This window comes from Rousettus aegyptiacus, unplaced genomic scaffold, assembly GCF_014176215.1.
Source record: "Rousettus aegyptiacus isolate mRouAeg1 unplaced genomic scaffold, mRouAeg1.p scaffold_m13_p_2, whole genome shotgun sequence".
Classification (NCBI taxonomy): Eukaryota; Metazoa; Chordata; class Mammalia; order Chiroptera; family Pteropodidae; genus Rousettus; species Rousettus aegyptiacus.
The window spans coordinates 133,712,387-133,735,308 of NW_023416295.1; the positions used below are offsets into that span (position 1 = coordinate 133,712,387).

General features: G+C 30.5%; 1 protein-coding gene and 1 pseudogene across 2 annotated transcripts in view; one reads left to right on the forward strand and one right to left on the reverse strand.

Moving 5' to 3' along the window:
* Positions 1–22,922, reverse strand: part of ARID2 (AT-rich interaction domain 2) — a 131,625-nt gene that overhangs the window by 51,049 nt on the left and 57,654 nt on the right. For both annotated transcript variants that reach the window (XM_016134307.2, XM_016134306.2), the window contains exons 4-6: positions 11,030–11,163; positions 6,802–7,020; positions 4,034–4,101 (exon numbers count right to left, since the gene is read on the reverse strand). In XM_016134307.2, the coding sequence (XP_015989793.1) occupies positions 4,034–4,101; positions 6,802–7,020; positions 11,030–11,163 (421 nt within the window). The remainder of the gene's footprint in view (positions 1–4,033; positions 4,102–6,801; positions 7,021–11,029; positions 11,164–22,922) is intronic.
* LOC118614095 lies at positions 497–615 on the forward strand (annotated as a pseudogene).

The window sequence follows — 22,922 nt, forward strand, 5'->3', positions numbered from 1 at the left end:
GAAGAACTTTAAAACAACTAGTATTAAAATTGCTCAAAAATTTAAAGGAAAATATGTATATAATTAAGATAAATGAGGATAATATAAGAGAGAATCACATGGAATTTCTGGAACTGAAAAACATAACATCTGAAATAAAAAATTTGACTAGATGAGCTTAATGAAGAAGAGAAAATGAAAACTGAATGACATTAACTATCCACAATGAAGTACAAAGGAGAAAAAAGGATCTTAAAATAATAAACAGAGCTATAGTGGTCTGTGAAAAAAGTTCTAAAAATAATAAACAAAGCCACAGTAGCCTGTGGAACGGTATCACGATCTAACATATGTATAAACATAGTCCCAGAAAAACAGGGGAAGAAGAAAAAAAGTTGAAGAAATAATTGCCAAAACCTTTTCAAATATCCTGAAAAATACCAAACCAAGAAGCTAAATGAACCCTGAACAAGAAAAGCAAAAACCACAACAAGGTGCATTAAAAATAAATGAGAGTGTCTATAGCCATGCCACCCTGAACAAGTCGGATCCTGTCTGATCTTGGAAGCTAAGCAGAGTCGGGCCTGGTTAGTACCTGGATGGTAAACCACCTAGGAAGACCAGGTGCTATGGGCGTTAAAAATAAAAAATAAGGGATTGTAAGCTGACAAGGTCCTTGCAATCTGTGAGGTCAACCAAGGGTTGCCTTGCCTAAAAAAATAAAAAAATAAAAAATAAATAAAAGATAAAGAAAACACCTTAAAAGCAGTCTGAAATACTACGTCACACACAGAATAAAAATGAAACTGACTTCTTGTCAGTAAGATTGCAGATCAGATGGCAACGAAATGTTACCTTCAAATTGCTCATGTAACACCCTAAAACATACAATTTTATCTCCTTTTATTTTCAGGAAAATAAAAGCTGAGAAACAAAACAAAACCATATCAATAATTTCATAGAAGTATAAATGGTCTGAACACATTGATGAAAAGGAAGGAATTGCAGAAAAGGCCCACTGGGGAAGGGGTGAAGCAAGACCCAACTATAAGCCATCTATAAGAAACATTATATATAAAATCACGGATGAAAAGCATAAGGATGGGAGAAGTTATATCATGAAAACATTAATCATAAGAGAGCAGGTATAGATAAGTGATACAAGACAAGAGACCTCAGGACAAGGGATTATTACAGAGGTCAGGGGAATATTTCATAACAATAAATAAAAGCTAAATATTAAAATATAATAATCCTAAATGTATTTGCAACTAATAACAGGTTCAAAATACATGAAGCATGTACATGACATAATTGAAAGGGATATAAACATTCATAATTATAGTTGATAATTTCAACACTCATCAGGAAATAATAAATTATATAGAAAAGCAATGATACAAAAATCTTGAACAACACTGTCAACCACCTTGACTTAATTGATATCAATAAACACTACATATAACAATAGTAGGACACACATTCTTTTTAAGTGCACATAAAACATTCACCAAGAAAGACCACATACTGAGCCATCAAACAAGTCTTGATAAGTTTAAAAAGACAGAAATCATGAATAGTATGTTTTCTGACAACAATGGAATGTGATTAAAAATAAACAATAATTATTATAATAGTTAAGCGAATAATAAAAGCTAGTTTGAAAATGAACAATTAGAAATTGAACAGCACATTTCTATATCACCAATGAATCAAAAAAGAAATCACAAGGAAAGTAAGAAAATATCTCAAATTAAATAATAAAAATTCAACATAAAATTTGTAGGACAGAACTAAAGCAGTTTGTAGAGAGAATTTACAGCTTTATACATAGCTATTAGACAAGAAGTTTAAATCCAATGGTCTCAGATTTTATTTTAAGAAGCCTGAAGAAGAGCAAAGTAATGCATAAAAAGTATATAAATCACAAATGAGTAGATGAAGATGGAGTCATTCTAGTGTCTCTGAACTATTTGGGAAATATAAATTAGTAAAAGTATTAATTTACTAAACTAATAAAAATTAACATTATAACCTCTAGTGCAATCAATTGAGAGAACAAAAAAAAGTATATAATACCAAATTAAATGGATGGAAAATGGAATAATAAACAATACTAGTTAACAAAGTAGAAAGGGGAAAAAACCCTAAGTCAACAGGCAGGACACGGAGAAACCAACTCAAAACATAGTAAATGTAAATACAATTACATCAAAATTACATGCACTAATTTAAAAACAAAGTTTTTGATACTAATGAAGAAAGCCCAAATATATATTATCTACAAATAAGTCATCTAAAATATTAAGGATAAGAAAGGTTGAAAGTAAAATATGAATCATGTGAACACCCACCAAATGGAAGCTGATAAGAGATGGATATCGGACACAGAAAAACTAGACTTAAACAGAAAAAAAAGATACTTTATAATAATATGTTCAATTGACCAGAAAGACAGAACAACTATAGTGAAGTTCAGTTAGATAGTAATAAGAAAAAGAGACCCAGAAAAACTTCACAAATTTTTGGAAATTAAGAAAATTCCCTTTTAAATAATCCATGTATCAAAGAAGAAATCATAATGGAAATTACGGAGATATTTTAAACTGAGTTATAATGAAAACATGAAAATATCAAAATGGAAAGAATAAAGTTAAATGTGTCCTTACAGAGAACTTTATGAATTTAAATGTATGTATTAGATAAAATAAAAACAAAAATGAAGCACTAGCTCAAGAAGTTAGAAAAAATGCAGCAAATTAAACCCAAAGAATATAGCATATAGAAAGAAATGTAAAGAGCAGAAATTAATGAAAACATACAACAGAGGTGATCATCTAATCATCTTTAACTTGTCTTCCTGATTTCATGTCATTACTGATTATACTGACAACCACATACCCTTTTGTGAATGCATACGTAAATATGCAGATAAACATTTTGTGCATCTTACACTTTAATTACCAGTATTCTGGAGTTAAAATTATCTGCCTAACTACAACCAAGAGGCTTGGCTTTTAATGTGTGCGGTGAGGACAGGATATAGAACTTTGTGAAGTGGTGAATTTAAAATGCAACTTCAGGAGAAATCTGAAGATCTAATAACTTCAAAGAAAGGGAGACAAATGGGACTGACTGTCTCTACTTGAGCTCTGAGTTAAAAACAATCCCCTAAACATTTCACCACTTGCCTGCTCTGCAACTTTCAAAAATCTCCAATAAAGAAATAATACAAAGTCATTTTGACAAGTTTTTCCTTTCAGGTTCTGGCAAATGCAACACACAAGTGGAGAAATAAACTCCCCATCCAATCTGTAAAAAGATCTCACAGAAACAAATCTGCTGAAAATTTATAAACCAACATTATAAAACACAAAGGAATAGCCTACCATGAGTCAGAGTAAGTAGAATTAGAGCTTCAAAAGGCTTAGATATTAGAATTATCAGCTATGTATGTGTTTGTATCTGTATGCATAATTTATAATTTATTTATATATTATATGTATTTCTATTTATTATGTTATATAATTTAAATTATATTAGTAAAAAGATACTTCAAATTTTTATATTTTTAATATTAAAAGCTAAAAGAAAAAAATTATTAAAAGTGTAAATGGAGACAATCAAACAGGCGCACTTTGAAAAAATACAAAATGAACTTCCAGAAATGAAGTCACTAAAATAAAACTTAACAAATGAGTCGAGTGGCATATTAGACACAGCTAAAAAGTTATTAAGTCAACTGAAAATCAACCGTTAGGAAATTACTCAGACTGTGGCTCAGAATCTAGGTATTCTCAATTTATTGCTTTTGTTAGATATTTATCATTTCCAGAAATCAATGTGAAATAAAATAAGAACTTTATTTCTGATTATTAGCTATCCTAAAAGATTTTTTACTTAATTACAACTTTTAAATAGGTATCTTTATGTATTATGATAAAGATTAAAGTATAGGCAGTTTTAAGTATATTAAATGAGCAACCCATTCACTGATCCTTGGCCCTTGACTACATGTAATTAAAAGGTTCAATATTTTAATTATTCAAATTACCTTAACAAAATCTCTATCAGTCTTCTCCTTCCATTCTTCTCCAAATACAGTAGAAAAGGATCCTAAAGCTGAAATAGTATATTCAATAAAATGGAATTATTTCTTTCACTTAATTCCTTAATAACAGGTAGGTTTGGAAAAACAGTAATAATACATTTTAAGATATCTCATTTAATAAAAACTGTTTATAGTAAATGATAAAAATCCATAATAACCTCTTTTGAATTTTTGGAATTTAAAGAAAATTTGTTTCTCTACAAACTAAAAATATACAACTCATTTTTATAATATATATAAAGATAAGAAATGAAGAGTATAATCTTTACTCTGCATTAGTTTCATTGGTAGAGGAGAAAAATATTAAAAAGCCAAACTGATGCAATGGTTATTAAATTGTCAGACTGTTATAATTTTAAATCTTCCTTATGAATTTTAAAGTAATTGTGCAATTCACATTTCAGTAATATATGGCAAGGCATTAGTTGGAAGTAATTCGCATAAATGAAATTTTCTTTAAGAAACATTCTCAAGCCCACAGCTTATTAGTATTTCTTAATAATGTTGTTTTAAGAGGAAAGTCAAGCCATTCACTTTCAAAAGCTTCTTAATAACACCTTGCTCCCATCCCGTATAACAAAGGTTAAGACATACAGGTACATGTTATATCATTTTTTTCTCCTTTATGTTGTTAACTCATATTGTCAGGTATGGGACCAGAGAGTAACACAGTATATAATACAAACGTCTAAACTGTGACACAATATGTATCTCCTTTTAAAAGATTTATTGAATCCTTAGAGTCTTATTATGCCTTTAAATACAGACCTAATAGTTCCTCATCACTGAGTAAAATAAAGTCTGCAAAGTACTTAGGTTAGAATAAGAATTTTCTTTGGAAAAGTATTTAAAAAGTTAGGAATAGAAACCTTTTAACAAACTATTTATTAATAAATTTTAATACTGATACCAGGATCATGAGGAAATGATACAGATGTTAGAGTTTTTAATTAAAAATTAACTATAGTGACCTAAACTATCAAAAAATATAAAACATCATAAAATATCAAACTTATATATAAGTAGAGCTTAATCAGAAAAACAAAGCCCACACATCACTAAAGAGAGAAAATGTTTTGTTTGGTTGTCCCAAAAAAAACCTTATAATGAAAAAAACTTCACTGAGAAAAAATATTGAATAGAAATATAAAATAGAATTAAATTTTTTGTCTCATGAAATTTTTATTATACTTCCTCAAGCACACAAAATGTATATAAACATTCCACATTTTCAAAGTGCCATCTATATTCCTCTCAATTAAAATTCCATGCCTTAAAAAATAGATCAAAACCTCTCAAAACTCTCAAGTCAAATATATCCATATTCTCAAATGCAAAGAAATTATTTTCATAATGTAAAACCAATTTTTTTAGTATAAAGTCTTCATAAAGTCTCTATATACTCTGGAATTCTAAACTTCTGACTGGTGGAATGGTAGAAACATTTCTTAAAATAGCATTTTCTAAATTATTGTTTTAGATTGCTAGAGTGCATAATAATATAGTCTTTTAGATAAATAAAAGTGCCTAAAGAATGCAAGAAGATAAACTGAGTCTAAAGAATGTGATGCACCCAAACTGGTAACATTACGTCTATCATATATACACATGTAGTCTTTATTAAATGATTAATTGGTAAGACTTCAAAAAAATTATTCTGGTTTGAGAATACTTTTTTCTAAAAAGCTCATTTTAAGGTTTCTAAAAATGTGAAACAATTTTAAACTTCATTCTATATTAAATGCTGAAAGATATCTTTAAGAGATCAAAATAATATGAGGAATCAAAGAACATAAAATTGAGCTGGAAATCCATTAAATTGATATCTCCAAAGTTTTGATACAAACTGAGAAGTACTGATCTTTGTTCCTTCCCCTGTAACTAAGAATAGTCTCAGGCAGAGTAAGAAACTAATTTTCACTTTTGTTTAAACCAATTCCAACTGTCTTCATACAAAATAAGTACATGTCAAATTTTAAGGAATCTGACTTAGATGATCCCAAATTTGTTTGAAAGTACACTACTTGACGCAAATCAAATTTCAGAAAAATAAACTAATTTGCAATATGTTGCTATTTAAAGGTAAAAAGAAAAATTAAGAGCGTTAAAGATTTCAAAACATATTTGCTAAATCCCTATTAAACTGTTGTACTACAATCAGAGAACAGAGCAATTTGGTCTGAAGAACAACCTAGATTTAATGGGATAATTTCACAGAAAATAAAAAATTTCATTTATAAAAACCTATAATTAGCAAAACCTACAAGTAAAAGGAATATGAAATATTTGATAAATCTTATTTTAATTATGTAGGCCGCAAATTTCCAAATGCATTGATCTAAACTGTTTAAAAAAGTATAACCACACAATAAGAGAAATATACTGCAAAAAAACAATTTCTTCCTGATCCCATTTTCTTTTTTCAGAATTTTGTATTAAACAATCTTCTCCAATTAAGAAAGCCATTTATAACTCTAAGAAATCCCCAGGATTTTTATTTCAAAAGCTCTAGTGAGACTAAATTACTATTCAAGTATTTAAGGTTAAAAAAATCCTAACACTCATTATTTTAAATAACACTTCATATAACAAAAGCAATAAAGAATGTGATTATATTGACTAATAAAAAGTATTTCTCCTTAAATACCTTTAAAAAAAATCTATAACACCATTATAGAATGATCATACAATATGTTCAGCTTAAAACTTACTGTCATCAAACACTCCGGCATTAGCAAGCAATAAAGTGATGATCTTAGGGTCTTTTTCAAGTTGCATGACGTGTTTGCTTTCATTTGATAGAAGAGTACATACATTAATAGCAAAGTCCACTTCATTTGGGAGACCAGATAATAGTGAAAGCACCAATTTATTATAATCATTTGGCGAATTGAAGTCCATAGATAGCCCATAACTTTGACGAAGATAATCTAACAAAGATAAAAACAAAAACATCTTAAATTTATCAAGGAATAAATACTTTTAAGTTTACTATCTCCTGAATACAGGACGGAAACTTGTTTTTTTTTATAAAATATAAATTGAGTGGCATTTTAAAGAGTTCAGCTTTCTAAATTTAAGTTAAAATTAGGTTCTTCATAAAGTATTAAAATGTAAAAATATACATACCCTCTTGGATGTCACTGCCAAATTATTAGTGTCATCATTTTAATTGATCTAATCTATACTTTTGCATTTCAACAAACTTTTTCTGATTTTTATAGACTATAAAACTAGGAAGACTGGTTCCTTTGAAATCTTTAACAATATCACGTTTTTAGACACACTGCATACCTTCTTTACCTAATTATAGAATTATTACTTTAATTTGTTAAGAAACTGTGAAACTGTTTTCCAAAGCGGCTGTAATATCTTGTCTTTTCACCACCAATGTATAAAAGTTCCTTTTGCTTTGTGTCCTTGTCAGCACTTAATATTATCAGTTTCAAAAATTCTGATGTGAGTCACTTATCTAATATTTGTTATGTAAATATTTTCTCCCAGACAGTGGCTTGTCTTTCATTTTTTTAAGTGTCTTTGGAGAAGAAGTCTGAATTTTGAGAAGTTTAATTTATACATTTTTAACTTCATGGTAATAGTTAAGTCTTTAGATTCCATGAAACTTTCAAACAAATCTCTTCGATGGAAAATTTGGAAGCACATTCAATGTCTGTCAAGTCTTGTTTATGCGCTTTCTGTACAATCTTAGACTTGTTCTGTTTGCTACATAAGATACTCAATTCCGTATATCCTTATCTGAATAACTTTGCCAAAGACATCTCCAATTAAAATAAAATGAGTAAATACGTTAATTATGAAAAGTCCTTTAATTATATCAGGCTTGGTAAAGATGCCTAAGATAATGCAGGAAAAAAATGCTTCTAAGATTTGAAAAGCCTCCCTTCACTTCCCCAAGGAGATACAACTGAACAGCTACAATTTTATAATTGGAATGGGACTGGAAATTTATTTTCAACATTCTTGACTCAAAGTTTACACAAATGAATCATTGCTGACAAACTTAATTTAATTTGAGGCAATCACTTCTCTTTCTTTTCAGTTTAGAGGAAAAGAAGAATTGTTTCTGGAGAGCTGTTTACATTGTAGGACTTAATACAATACTTTCTTTCCAGTGATATTGGCAGTGATTTTAGTAGTGGAAATCTCTGTCAGAATATGGAACATTTAAGGGAAAAAATCTTTACTCAAATATAACTGATAAAACTAGAAAACAAAATATTCCTGTAAGAAATTTTTTCAAATTTAAGTACCAAAATGCAAATGACAGAGTTCTTGGCCTCCTTTTACCGAAATGATTGGATTGGATTAAATAATCACTAAAATCATTGCTAGCACCACCACAGTTCTATTAACTGCAATGAGTTATTTGTCAATTTTGCCTTTCACAATTTTTCTACTAACAATATTGCAAATAAACAATTTTTAATTTAAAAAAATAAAATTTTAATTCTAATTTATAAGTGTAAGAGAAGATAAACACAAAGTTCTTAATAATTTACCCTATAATACTGCAGAACTGACTGTATCCAAATCAATACCAAGGGAAAAAGAATAAAGAAACCAAAGGATTAGGTATTCATGGCAAAAAAAAAAAAAAAAGGAAAAACCATAGAAATAAATGACAAAAGCACCACACACTGATGCCAAAGTTTAATAATTCTACAGTTCAAAGCAAAGTCTGCTCAATATTTTTTGCTATTTAAAGTCACTGAGCAAAAGGAGCCAATATTCTTAAAACAAAATTTGGTCCCATACCAATGTCCAGTATTCCTATTCCATTTATTCTATTCTGACAATTACGAGTAGAATTGCACTTTACACCAAATTCCATGGAGAGAATCCCAATTGAAATTTATTATATTACTTTTCTTAATATCGACAATAAGTATATCTAGATAGACACATTTATGCACATACATTTATCGAAACCTTCAAAAATAGTGAGACTGCATGATAAAAGATGTAAACACAAATCCCTGAAAGGTTATAACTAAAAATTTCCTAATAGTTCTTAATCTACCACCCTGTAACTCTATTTTGGTATTTAACACAAACACAAACACACACACACACACACACACACACACACACATGCACGCACACGCAAATTGTCTCTATTTTCCATAATGACACTTGAAAAGAATCACTAGTGAAAGATTTGTTTTGTATACTGATCATGTTAATTTTTAGAACATTGTCATAAAGTTGCTATGGTTCCCTCTAGAAAAATAAAAAGCACCTTCAAATTCATACATACTGCCCTAAAAGACTACCTCTTTTCGTTTTTAATTAGATACTACAATCTGACATTCCCGAGCAATTCTTAGTTTCTTTTCATGAGTCTCCAATCCTGATTTTGTCAAACATGCAACATGTTATATAACTGCTCAGATTCTCCTTTAAAAAAGGACAGACATATGACTGCATATTAGCAAGCAGTTATAATACAGGGTTAACCAATTCTGTCACTCCTTTAACTTCATCAGACTTCTGAAATATCAGAAATATTTTATATTTGCTTTACTGAAGTAAACGTTTTAATTAGAGGAGGAAAAAAATAACCAGAGCTAGAAAAAATTTCATTTTAAACAAGCTCAAACACAGAAGTGGGTCAGTTTGGGTATTTGTAATAGCAGCCATCAACCTCTATTTAAGCTACAATAATGGACAGTTCTGTTACTGTAACATAGGAACCAAAGAGTTGTAAAGCTGAAAATGGTCTTAAAGGTTAGTACAATGTTGCTTTCAATGTAGAAATACCCTAACATCCTTAAATGAGATAATGGTCATTAGCCCTTTTTAGGAATAGGGAGTATATCATCTAACAAGTCATCCCATTTAATTTTCAGCTGAACTATTAGCAAGATCTTCTACATGATTTAAAATGTTCTTTAATTCAGGTTCCTGAGGTAATTACCTACTCATTAAAAACAAAGCTAGGTTTGGTTTGTACTCATCACCACCTGGCCTCAATTATACAAAATCATCCTATGAAGCCTCTTCTAATGGAGATCACAGATTCTGTTTCTTCAGTTATTACCGATTAGGGAAGAAATATGAAGTCAAATTCACCATGAAAGAAACTTTGAAAATAGGTAATAGAAAATAGAATAATTAGTGATATTGGGACAAATGAGAAAGCTTAAATATAAGAATTACCTATATGAGGTTGGGACTAGCCTCAATGAAGAATAATAAGTATCTAGATCATTGTGTATTTTACAAAGAAGATACCCTTGAAAAATACATTATCTCCTTTTTTTTTTTTAAGGCAAATGTTGATGATTGAAGAAAAGATGCTTATCTCTTCAGAGCTCTCTTCCTAGTCATCACAGATCCAAACCCCAGAGTCTCTTAACACTGGAATCTCCATCTACCCTGCCTTAAGAACCAATTTATTATGCTCTCAATCTGATTATTTCCAATTCGAGTCTTGCTCTTTTTAGCTGCAGATTGCATTACCAGAATGACTAAATGAAAAAAATCTTATTTTGGTACCATGACAGGAAAACAACTGAATAGTTAGAAACATTTCTGTGGAATTCTGGTGCTGGAAATTCCAATAATTGTAGGAAATCGAGTAAATGCTATCTAAGTATTCTTAGTTTTCCTGTTCCTAACAGAATTTTTCTCTCTTCATGTTAGTGATTATTCAGGTTAAACTGAGCATTAGCCAAAGAAAGAAGGAAAAAAATTTCCCTTGAAAGTATAGGTACTTGTAACTCTAGAAATTCCTATAACTAAAAATCTTATGCAGACTATGACAGAAAGGCCCTGATACAAATTAGTTGTTGATCTTTTAAAGTTGCATTACCACAAGGCTTTAAGTGTTCTCATGTGCAAACTAAAGGATTGGATGTCTATTTTCCTAAAGCAAAACTCTGGACCCCATGCCCTGTTAACTTTCAATATTTTTACCTGATACACTGTGTTGCTGGTAATTGTAGGAAGATGGAATTGCACCAATAGGAAGCTGTGGCTTTGGATTGCCTGGTGGTACCTCATCATCATCCTCCCCAAAATGATGAACTTTCTCGTACTTTTCTAGGTAACTGAAATAGAAAAACAACACAGCAGAGATTTAAAAATAAATTTACATCTTACTTTTTAAGCCCTACCACATATATGTTTTCCTTTCCTAGAGGCTCTAAATTTTTAAAAAACATTAAGATACTACAAACTCAATGCAATGATTCAAAAGTGTTTTTGTTTCCATAAAAAACCACACTACTACTCAAATGGAAATATGAAAGTATGGAATATCAAAGGACAACTGCCTGTAGATGAGTGGCAATATCTACTGATTTTAAAAAATTATGTATGGTCATTGCAAAAAACAAGTAAACATAGGAAGATTCGCTAACCCTTGACCTCCCCTGTCTCATTCACCAGAGATAAGCACAGGTTCATTTGCATACTTCTATATATTTTCTGTGTATAGTTTTACTTGACATATTTTAGAGATCTAAGGATGTTCAGTACGTATGGTACTAGTTCAGTCTTTAATAGCTGTATTTGATCTTATTGATACGTTGCAATTTAACTAGATCTCTAGTAATACATTTAGCTATCTTCAATTTTGTTTTTCTGCTATTACAAATCATGCAGCTATAAGCTTAATCTGTGCACTAGTTTGAATATTTTTTCCTGGAGAAACACTGGAAATAGTAAGCTCATTTTAAACACCAATACAGCCAAGTTCCCATCCAAAAGTCATGCGCCTAATATAGACTGTCCAATTTATGAGATAGTTCTTATATCCCCGCCCTCCCACTGTATTACCAATACTGAGTATGATCAATCTTCTTGATAATAATAAGAATTATATTTTCAAATTTACAATCTATCATCACCTATTAGTTTATAATACCATTCTCAAGTAAGATTTTAAAATGGGAAAATTGTCAAAGACAACACTGTAACTTGTTATTGTACTTCACAAGTAAGTTAAGCTGATTAATACAATGCCTTATATTTATCACAGAAAAGTTCTATATCCTTCTACCATTTTCTGATCCAGGTAGGCACTAAATCCATTAATAGCTATTTTTAAAGTCCTGCAGCTACCCACCCCTTTGCTTTTGTAGACAGCTGAGATGAAGAAGGGGTTTATCAATAAACATATAAGATGATCTCATAAGTACTACTTTGTTTTTAGTACCAAACCTTAATTTTCAAGGTGGGATGAATGGAAGCTATAATTTTATAAATATAAAAACTATGACATGGAAAATCTTTATCATTCTTCGTTTTCCCCTTTCAGCTTTACGAGGTATAATAATTCATATCTTTGAGCCTGGAAAGGAATTAAACTGTCCTTTTCCATTCCTTCCAAGTTCTCCATATAAGCTCAATTTGAGCAATGAACTCTTTCCTAGCTGGCAGCTTGATAGCTAATGAATCCAACACTTTTCTTTACCTTTGGAGATACAGTATACTAATGTAGGGACATATGCGCAGATATAAGCCTTGCATTGAGGAGGGTATGTACTGTACCCTTACCCTGGGGATGTTCCCCAGCAGACAGCATTTATAGTCCAAAAACAAAAAACAAAAGGATGATTAAAAAGAGCCTCTTTCCAGTATAGGCACGCAGTGGACTTAAATAGGTAAATAAATCAGGCCTGCTCTTTTTGAATTTCTAATGCAGGTTTCATAAAAAAGAAAAGTATATATACAGTTAGACACAAATAGCTGTTTAAAAATTAGGTGACATTTTCTGCAAATGAGGAATTATTTACATCACATGAAATCACTCAAGCAATAGTATAGATAGAAAGGTATTTTAGAGAGTATGATTTTTCAGAACTGATTAAACTCACTGTGCAGTGGTTAAACTAAAGATAATCTTTATTAAATAATTTTTACCTAAATATAACATTATGAAGATGTAGAATTTTAAAAACAAAATCTTATACTAATATTTTAAAGATGCTCTTTATAAATATGTTACTCATAATTGAGCATAGATTTAAAATTAGTGTTTAATTATGGCTAGGGAAGAAAACTACATTACTAGTAAAGAAAGACTATAAATATGATGTTTTCCCTCCCAGAACACCCCAAATGGAGAGTAATATGGAGTGACTGACAGTACATAAGTACTGTGCACTCATAATAAACAGTATATGTTATTATATAAAGTCCTTTATAATTCAAATTTTCTTATGATTTTAAAAATGTATGACTTTTGGTCCCTTGGCACATTCTAACCTTATTTCTCCAAAGAGATTCTTCACATTATTTTAATCCTTAGAAATTTATGGTTTGCGCAAATTGTAATGATTTTAAAATTTTTATTTCACTGACTTGAGGGACAGTAATTGTTCTCACAATCATGATTAACTATTTCTAACTGGGATTCAACATTTCTTAGTTCATACCCAGTTCTGATCCCTTGACCCTCTTAATAAATAAACACAAAGTCTTTGCTTGGTTCTTCAAAGAGTTATACTTCTAAAAACTGAAAAGGTATTAATAAACAGGAAAAAGCAGTTAAACTACAAAATTAAAATTTAAAGTCTAAACCTTCGGATTTAATTCTCACAACCCTGAGTTTACACACTAACAGATATACTGTGTTCACTCATTAATACAAATGCTAGATAGACTGCACATTTCTCTTCTCAAAGTCAATAACTTCTTGAATCATTAGGAACAGATTCAGATTGGGTGATTTATAGCTTCTTTTTCTTCAATTCTGCATTAATTTATGGTGGATTCTATGGCATACATCATAGACTTAGAGGATGGAGGCGAATATAAAAATTGACATATAATATACAAATTATTTTAAATGGCACTGTTCAATTAAAATGCTTAAGTGTGACCAAAACTATTGGGGGGTAAGCAGGAGAGTCCTTTCAAAATAGCACCAAATAATCTGGGTAGTTTCACTATGAATGTGGGAAAATTTAACCTCTTGTAGTATCTAACAGATCAAGTACACACACACAAAATAAGATAGATTATCAAAGACTTGAATATAATCACCAATAAGATTAATTTGTTTAGACATACAATGATTTTCTTTTCAAATATCCATGGAAATTATATAAAACTGATCATATATCAATTCACACAGAAAATCACAATAAATTTAGGATTAAATGTTATATAGGGCATATTCTCTAACTACAATGCAATTCAAAGACTTTTTTCTAAGAAATTAAACTCTTGAAAAATTAAAAATAACTTTTATGAAGTAAAATTCCAAACCCATATGCAAAAATAGAGAGACTTGTACACAGTATCCGTCAGCAGATATTAACTCAAGGTAAATCTTATTCACCTATACCATAATTAACTATCTTCATATTCCTCTCCCAAATTACTTTAAAGCAATTCCCAGATACCATATAACCCCACCTGTAAACATTTTGGTAGAACTCTCAATAATTAAAAACAACAACAACAATCACCAATCAAGAAAACACTTGCTTATTCTTGGAATGAGGGGAAAACAATCAAATGTATACGACTGGGAACACTTCTATATAAAGACTTCTTCATGTTTTAGGAAAAGATGGCAGTTTAAGGACCCATGTGTATTTCTTCACTCAAATACAACTGCGGTTAACTTTGAAGAATAAAAATAGAGGGATACTGCATCATTTTTAAGTTAAAAACTTTCAGAAATTCTAGTCCACTAAAAGTTAACTTCAAGGACCCACAAGACTAATTTGCACAACACTTTTTGAGAGAGGAACATGGTCTAGTGGAAGAGATCCTAGGCCAAAACACATAAAAAGGCAAGTTTGATTTGTATTTTCTTTAGCCAGGAAGGATCAATGGAATGTGAGTGTGTGTATCTGACAACGGGATCCAGGGAATGTTAATTATTAAGAAAAAACTTTTAGAAGGTTGGGTTGAACTTGGTGGTTATCTAAGGAAGCAAAGTCCTTTATAAACTTCACCTTATAGCTCTTTGTCAAAATAAACCCAAAGACCCAGCTGTGTGGGTACCTATGAAAAGCACCATCATAGAGGTACTATTTCAGGTAATGAGACCTCTATTGATGTGGTGTACAATTAATTTCAAGATGAAACACCAGGCACAAAATCAAGTATGCTGACTTGAAAACCATAAAAGTAATGAATTTTTTTTTTTTTTTTTGCCCAGAATTATCCCCAAAGGCAGGGGGCATTAAAGAGTAGATATGACAATGTAGAAGATAACTTTGGTAATATAGAGGAAAGCTTGATAAAGTTCTACATGGAAAGAAAAAGAACTAATGAAAACAACTGGACAAAATTAAGACATGTATGATAAACAGGAGCTCGAACACAGAAAGAAAACAAAATCTAATGGTCCTGAAGGAAAGACCAGAATAAATAGTCTTTGATACAATAATAATAAGTATTGACATGACAGAAAAAATTCTTTATCTAAAATGCTTAATGTGTAATCAAAAAGATCCTTGGGGCTGGGATGTCAGGGTGCATGGGTTACCAGGAAAAAATTAATAAAATGAGAAAAATACTCAGATACATCTTGATGAAAGATTTAAGCTTCAAAGATAAAGGAGATTCCTAGAAGTAGGCAGAACCACCCCCACTCCCCAAAAGTTACATGGAACAGTTGAACCAGGCTGGACTTTCTTCTAAATTAATTGCTAGACAATAATAAACAAATATCAGAGTTTTGAGGAGAAAAGTTATTTCACAAGAAATCTCTACCCATTCATGTTGCTCAACTAAGACAACCAAAATTCATTTTCAGATATGTAATGACTCTGAAAAAATAAAGCCACATAGCTCTCCAGAAAAAAACTTCAAAAATGTACATTAATCGACAGATGGATCAAAATTAAGGAATGGTTAAATAGCAATACAGATAACTGATGATGTACACAGAAATTATTTAAATTCAGACAGATATTAGTCTCAACCGTAACTAACTGTTATATTACAAAAAAGAATGCAAATGTTGGTAGTTACGAAAGAAAATAAAAATGTAAAACTATTAAAATAATTTGAAAATGATAATCCTGATATGAAGTCCAAAATCGTTTCCATAAAAATAAAAAGAGAAGGCAGTAGAAGAATTAAAACTGTACACTTATTTATACAGGAAGCGTGAATAAAATGGGTTTATTCTTATAGTTAAGGAAAGCATATTCTTGGCAATATTTCTAATTTTTTTTCAAATGTTTAACAACAAAATTAAAATCAGGATCATTACTTTCCAAATCACTATAGAGAAATAAAAATGTTAATTATATAATATGCAGAGAATAGGAGAAAAGCAAGAATACCCTTTGATGTAGTAATTATGCTCTTAGGCATATACTCTAGATGAAACTGGAAACAGCCCAAATATTCATAAATGATACCATGCATTAAAACACTGTGGCATATTCATGCAATGAAATACTATATGGCAATGAAAACTAATATACTAACATGGATCAATACAAATGGCATCAATAACAAAATGTTAAGTAAAAAAATTATTTCAGGAGAACACATTATGATTCCATTTATATGAATGTTATAAACAAGGAACAAAATTTAAATATTTTTTTAGCCATAAACAAGGTATGTGGTTAACCCACAAAGAAAAGCCAGATAATAATTATCTCTTAGAAAATAAGCTCTAAATTATCCCTCAGAATAGAAATGCAACAACAACCAAAAAAAGGTGCTTCTATGATACTGAGTTTCGGTATAAACAAGTGTGCATTAAGCTTTTGTTGTATGCATATTTCATAATGTAAAAAAATCAAAACATCAGGAAAAAAGTGGGAGTTATTTCAAACTTTCAAAAAACAGATAATTCCACTTCTATACAAAATATTTTCAATTACAAGAAAAGATTAGAAGTTCTCTGAAAACTAATCTAGCAAAACTCTGACAAACTTCACAAAAATTGCAGTTAAATAAGACTACAAATATAAATGTTAAAAAAGTCAATCTATTAATATACTACACACATTTAAGACTTAAGATTTCATTGCAGAAATCCAATGACAGTTCAATATTGAAAATTTTGTAACATTAAATTCACCTGTAGAGTGAAGGGAGAATATAAGGATTTCAAAGTTTATTTAATAAAATGAAACATCCATGCTTCATTGAAAAAAATTAATAAAAAATTCCAAAATATTTCTACTTTTGGATCTCTCACATGGGCCCTCTGGTATGCCAGAAAGAACAAAGAATTCCCAAGGTACCTCTTTTACCAGTACAGGCTTTCTCAGAACATTACACCTCAACTTTTGCTTCTATAAAGAGGACCCTTCAAACTGGGGCATATATGCAAGATACTCTAACAGGGAGAAACATTTAATTTATGGACTGACACTGCCTCCTTCCTCCCTTGCTTCATATAACCAGGCGGTCAATATGTGAGACAATGTGGGGAGGCAAACAGTGGAACCCTCATACATTCATTAGCCTTCGACCAATGGAACTTTAATTATTCATTAGATTCTATGTACTAATCCCAATGTATGTCTAAGTTAAGTGGATTTTAGATATTCTCTAATTTAAACTAAATTATGTCACACACACACAAAAAAGAAAATTAGATTCCTTCAAAGAAACCAGAGTTTGAATAAAGCAAGCAAAAATAAAGAAAATGGCAGATTTTACAGTTCTCACATGAGCTCATTACCAACAATACTATGTAGTAAAAAAATGGCAATGTAATCAGAAATGTAGATAGGCCAAAAGATTTATAAATTATCAAAACAAACACCTACCTCAATCGTGGATTTACAAGCTACAATGTTGATGATGAACCTTGTCCTAGGCTAATGTTATACTTTTAGGAAGATCTGTAAGATGTTCTAAGGATTCAGAATTTGAAGACAAACCTCTATATTTTTTCTCAGCAATATTTTTCATCATTGAAACTTAATAAAAACTTTATAAAGTTTAAAGATACAGATTATTTCAAGTAAGTGTACTCATAAATATTTACAAGAGTCTTTCAAAGGCCAACTTTCGTATCACTGGGGAAACACTTCTTCATTTTCTCATGGTAAAAATGGCTAAGTTAATACATGGAAAATATGGCAACAAAATAAAATACTGTTGGCAAATGATAAGAAAGCACTACTGAGAAGTTGGAAAAAACAAGGATTCAAGGAATTTATACTGTTTATGTTTTCTATATAGCTGAGCTCAAGGACAGATGTTTCTAAGACATCTGAGCTTATAGCATTTATTAGATTCTCTTTTAAAAATGAAATTCATGAAGAATGACTTTTTGGTGCATCATTGAAAGAAAGCTGTACCAAAGATATATTCTCACAAGCAAATGACTTTTTTAGAAAAAAAAATAATTCAGAAAAACATTTTAATTCTGGTTAAAGCCATGGTGAAGAAACAGAGCTGCTTTGGGAAGGGGAAGATGTGAGGGAGAGGTAACAGAGGAAGGTTAAAGAGAAAGGAGGTAGAAAACAGATAAAGGAAAAGTAGTAATGGGGAGGGCAGGGTAGATTATAAGGTAAGATTAGACATGTGACAATCATTTATTATATCATTTACAGGCAGGGCAATGAAGCAAACTTTAAGTCAGAAGTGCCAAAAATGCTACAAGATGATTTCACTGTGGTCAACTTTATAAAAACAAGGTCTTTGAAATACAGTAAAATCTTTAAATATATTTCATAATGAGATGTGAAAAGACTAAAAAATATTTTGTACTACAAAATATTTTACCTTAGTGAAGAGTACCTAAAAGTGCTGCCAATCTTGAGAAGTTACATTCTTTACTTTTCAAAAGGACCAAATCTGCTGACTTTTCTGATAACATTAGGTGATAAGCAGTATCTTCTCTAAGGATTCAGAAAACAAAACAAAATACACACCTCATCTACCCTTCTATTGTGTGATTTTGTTGCTGAAAATATTGTGTCATATATTCAAATTCTCATACATGCTAAAGTAAAAAAAGAATGTCTCCAACTATTTAAAAATCTTCCCCAAATTCTGTGGACTTTGAACCCTTTAAAAACTTTTATACTGATATAATTTCATACTTAACATCGTAATAGTACAAAAAACTCCTATGTCCTCAATCCAGATACATAAATTGCTTCTGTGTTGCTCATTTGCTTTATCATATTCTCATTTTCTCAATCTCTCACTTTCTCTCTCTACACACGCAAACACAGTTTTCCTGAACCATTTAATATTATTTCTCCTTGCTTTTCATAAGCTCGACATTTTGCAAGAGTATAGGGTAGTTATTTTGTAGAGTCCCTCAATTTAGGTTTGCCTGATGTTTCATTATAATTAAATTACGTATAGAAAATGCACTTTTTCAGGAATATCACGGAAGTAAATGCGTATCCATGTCAATTTGTCCTGTTAATGGTGCTGTTAACTGATTATTTTGTTAAGTTTCGGATTACTAGATTAAATTACTATGAAGTTACTCTTTTCCTTTTGGAAATTAATAAGTAAATTATGTGAGAATATTTTAAGGCTATGTAAATATCCTGTTCCTTATCAAACTTTCACCCACTAGTTTTAGCATCCATTGATGATTCTTGACTGAATCAATTACTACTGTAATGGTGATTTTTCTTAATTCCATTATTCTGTCTACATTTATTAGTTGGTTTTCAGTATGCTATAAGTGATTTCTTTCCATCCTCTCTCATTTGTTTATTTATACATCATAGACTCAAAGATTATTCTATGAATATTATATTCCTGTTATTATTTATTCTAATCTCCAAATTGTTCTAGATTTAGCCAGTAGGAGGCCTTTCAAACCAGTTTCCATATGCTTTGACACGTCTCTATAAATTTTTGAGTTCCTTGTTATATATACCACACAAGATAAAACAGGCTCATCTTATATTTTCCCTGTTCCTGCCCTAGCATCACCCTTTTGTCCAAGGAACACTGCTTCTTTATAATGAGGAATGGTACTTAGAAACCAATATCTACACCTTAGGTGTGCTCACTGCTTATAGAGGAAATCTAGGCCCTTTCAATATACATAAGAAATATAAACACATGCATGCATGTGTATAAATCTATTTCTATACCTCTATAAAAGTATGAGATCATATGTATTAATACCTTTACAGCTAATTCAGCACTGAAGTTCTCCCTTTTCATATTTTTAACTCTTTTCTCTGATAAGAAATCTGGCTCATGTTTTTCTCAGTGAAATTACACATCATTTTCAATCCTTATAGTAAACCTTCTAGAATTCAATATAATTTATATAGTTCTGTTTGTCTTTAGATCAACAATATATCATTTGAAACACGGGTTCATTTGTTTCTGTTTGTATTCCATTTTAGGTTTATTCTTCCACATTCTCGTTGATTTTATCTTTTAAATTTTGCTATTATTTACTTATTTTAATTAACTACCTATGAGTCTATTTTCAGTATGAAAACTAAATTGTGGATTACAGCTAAGGCAGTGATTAGAGATAATTCATGTGACACATTTTCTTTGTCCTTTAAATATGTTTGATACTCACCATGGACCCTCCTGCAGATGTTTTACCAGTCAATTCTTAGTTGGATAAAAATCATGTTCCAGTAACTTCCTCAAGAAGATTCAAGTGTATATAGTATTCTCTGAGTTTTGCATATTTAAAATGTTTTTCTACTCTTGCTACTGGAAAACCAGCTTTATATAAAATTTTTGACTTGCTTTTTTCCCCTCTGCAGTTTCATGAAAATAATGTTCCATTGTTACTTTGCTTTGTATGTTACTATTTAGAAGTCTCTGACAATTTAATTCTCTTGTCCTGTAGGTTATTTGGTCTTTTTTTTTTTTCCTGGAGGCTTTCAGAACTTTTATAAGAATATGACTCAAAACTGACTGCTTATGATCAATATCCCCAGATATCCTAGTCTTTTCAACACGTAAATACAGGTATTCTTTTATTACTGAAAAAAAATTAATTATAGTTTTAAATACTATTTCTCACTGTTTTTATAACTGAACTATACATACACATTGAATCTCAACCACTTCCTCTTTTACCTGTTTTACTTTAATTCATTTTTATTTTTCTTGATTATTTTTCTGCCTTTCTTCAATGTCCTTTATTAAATTTTCAGTTGAGCCCATTCTCCCCTTGAGCATCTTGAAATTTAGAATTTCTAAGATAATTTTTGTCACTGACTTCCATCTATCCTGGGGTCAGTTAACTCTCTCCTCATTTCTTCCTAGGTTTCTTGGTAATTTAGGGTTTTTTTTTTTCCAGGGATAATTTATTTCTTTTGTTTTTAAATTATAATTCTAGTTGGTTTTTCCTATTCCAAATGCTTGTTAGAGGTTATTTCTTTCAGTTTGGAGAGCTATGTTACAGTTTTCTTCTGCTGTATGGTTGTTTTCTTTTGGGGAGAGGGTTTCATCTGTTGAGATATTTTGATTCCCATGTTATGTTTTCTTATGGTGGCTTTCCATAAATTTAGGAGCCTTTCATCTATTTTGACTTAGACTTTGGGGTAGTTCACAAGATTCTCGTTTTGATAGCATCATCTTTTGTTAGTGTAGCAAAGTATGATTTCTTTAATGAATGACCTTTTTATTGGTGGTGGCGATAGCAAGGATAGTTATGTGTCCTATAATTTGGGGGAGAGGTTTCTATTTTACTTTGCAAGACCTTAAATTTCCCCTTTTGCTTCTCCTTCCTTCACCACCCAATCTCCAAAGGGTGCCTTCCATTCTCTTCAACTTTCTTCTCCCTCAGAAAAAAAAAAAAATACCTTTCAAAGACTGCTATCTCAAATCACATGCATTTTTAAGCCCAAGACCTGTAGTCAGTGCTCTGATCTATCAGAACTCCTTTGTACTTATGGTATGGTTTCTCTTTCTGATGGTGATTTTAGAGCAAACCTAGTTTTCCAGAACTTCCCTTGTTCTCTATAAATGCTTGTATCAGGAGAGAAATATTCTGCTGGGGTTTGGTGATCACTTTTCCACTTACAGAAAACTTCATTTATAGTATTGTCCTCTAGTTATGCTGAGGGTATAGATTTTGTAGTTTCATTTGTTCTTCTCACTGCTCTTTACTGATTTTGGAGGCTATATGGAGAGAGACCTGGATTTATCCTTACCTATCATTATCTTTACCTGCCCAGAAATTGACCTTTTTATAAAAAATATAAAAATTCAACAGTGTCCCAAAACTTACAAGAAAAACTGATCTCAGGCAAGATGAAAAAAAAAATGCTAAATCAATTTCAACATAAAAACACTGCATAACTGACAGAAGGAATTTTTAAAAAGGAGGATTATAATTTAGGTGTACAATGATGCAATTGTTACATTTTCATCCTTTTATTATCCTTCCACAATGGAAAAGCAAGTATCAAAACAAACTGAATACAGAAATAGACTTCTGAATCAATGTATGACAAACTATTAAACTGATATATTTTTTTAATTGAAGCTTACTGTTCTCATAAAGTAGCTTTTGGTTATTCATTCAACAAAAATTTATTAAGCATTCACTATTTGCCAGACACTGTTCTAATTATTGGAATATTGAGTAAACAAAGCAGACAAAAATCTCCACCCAAATGGGGCTAACATTCTCATGGGAGGAGACAAACAATGAAATTAATAATATATTTTTTAAAAAGATCACAAAAGCTTTTTATATAGTTAATAAAATTTAAAATGATTTATTTCACTTTATCATATCACAAATTTCCTTTTGTGTAATTCTATCTAACTTACACCTACATTCAATAGTAGGGAGTATGCTCCCAATTTTCCATTTTTAGGAGCATAATTATATAGTCTGAGGAACACAAATGTCTAGAGGACATCACCAAGAGATCCCGGACTTAGAGTTAGATGAAATAGCTTATGAAAT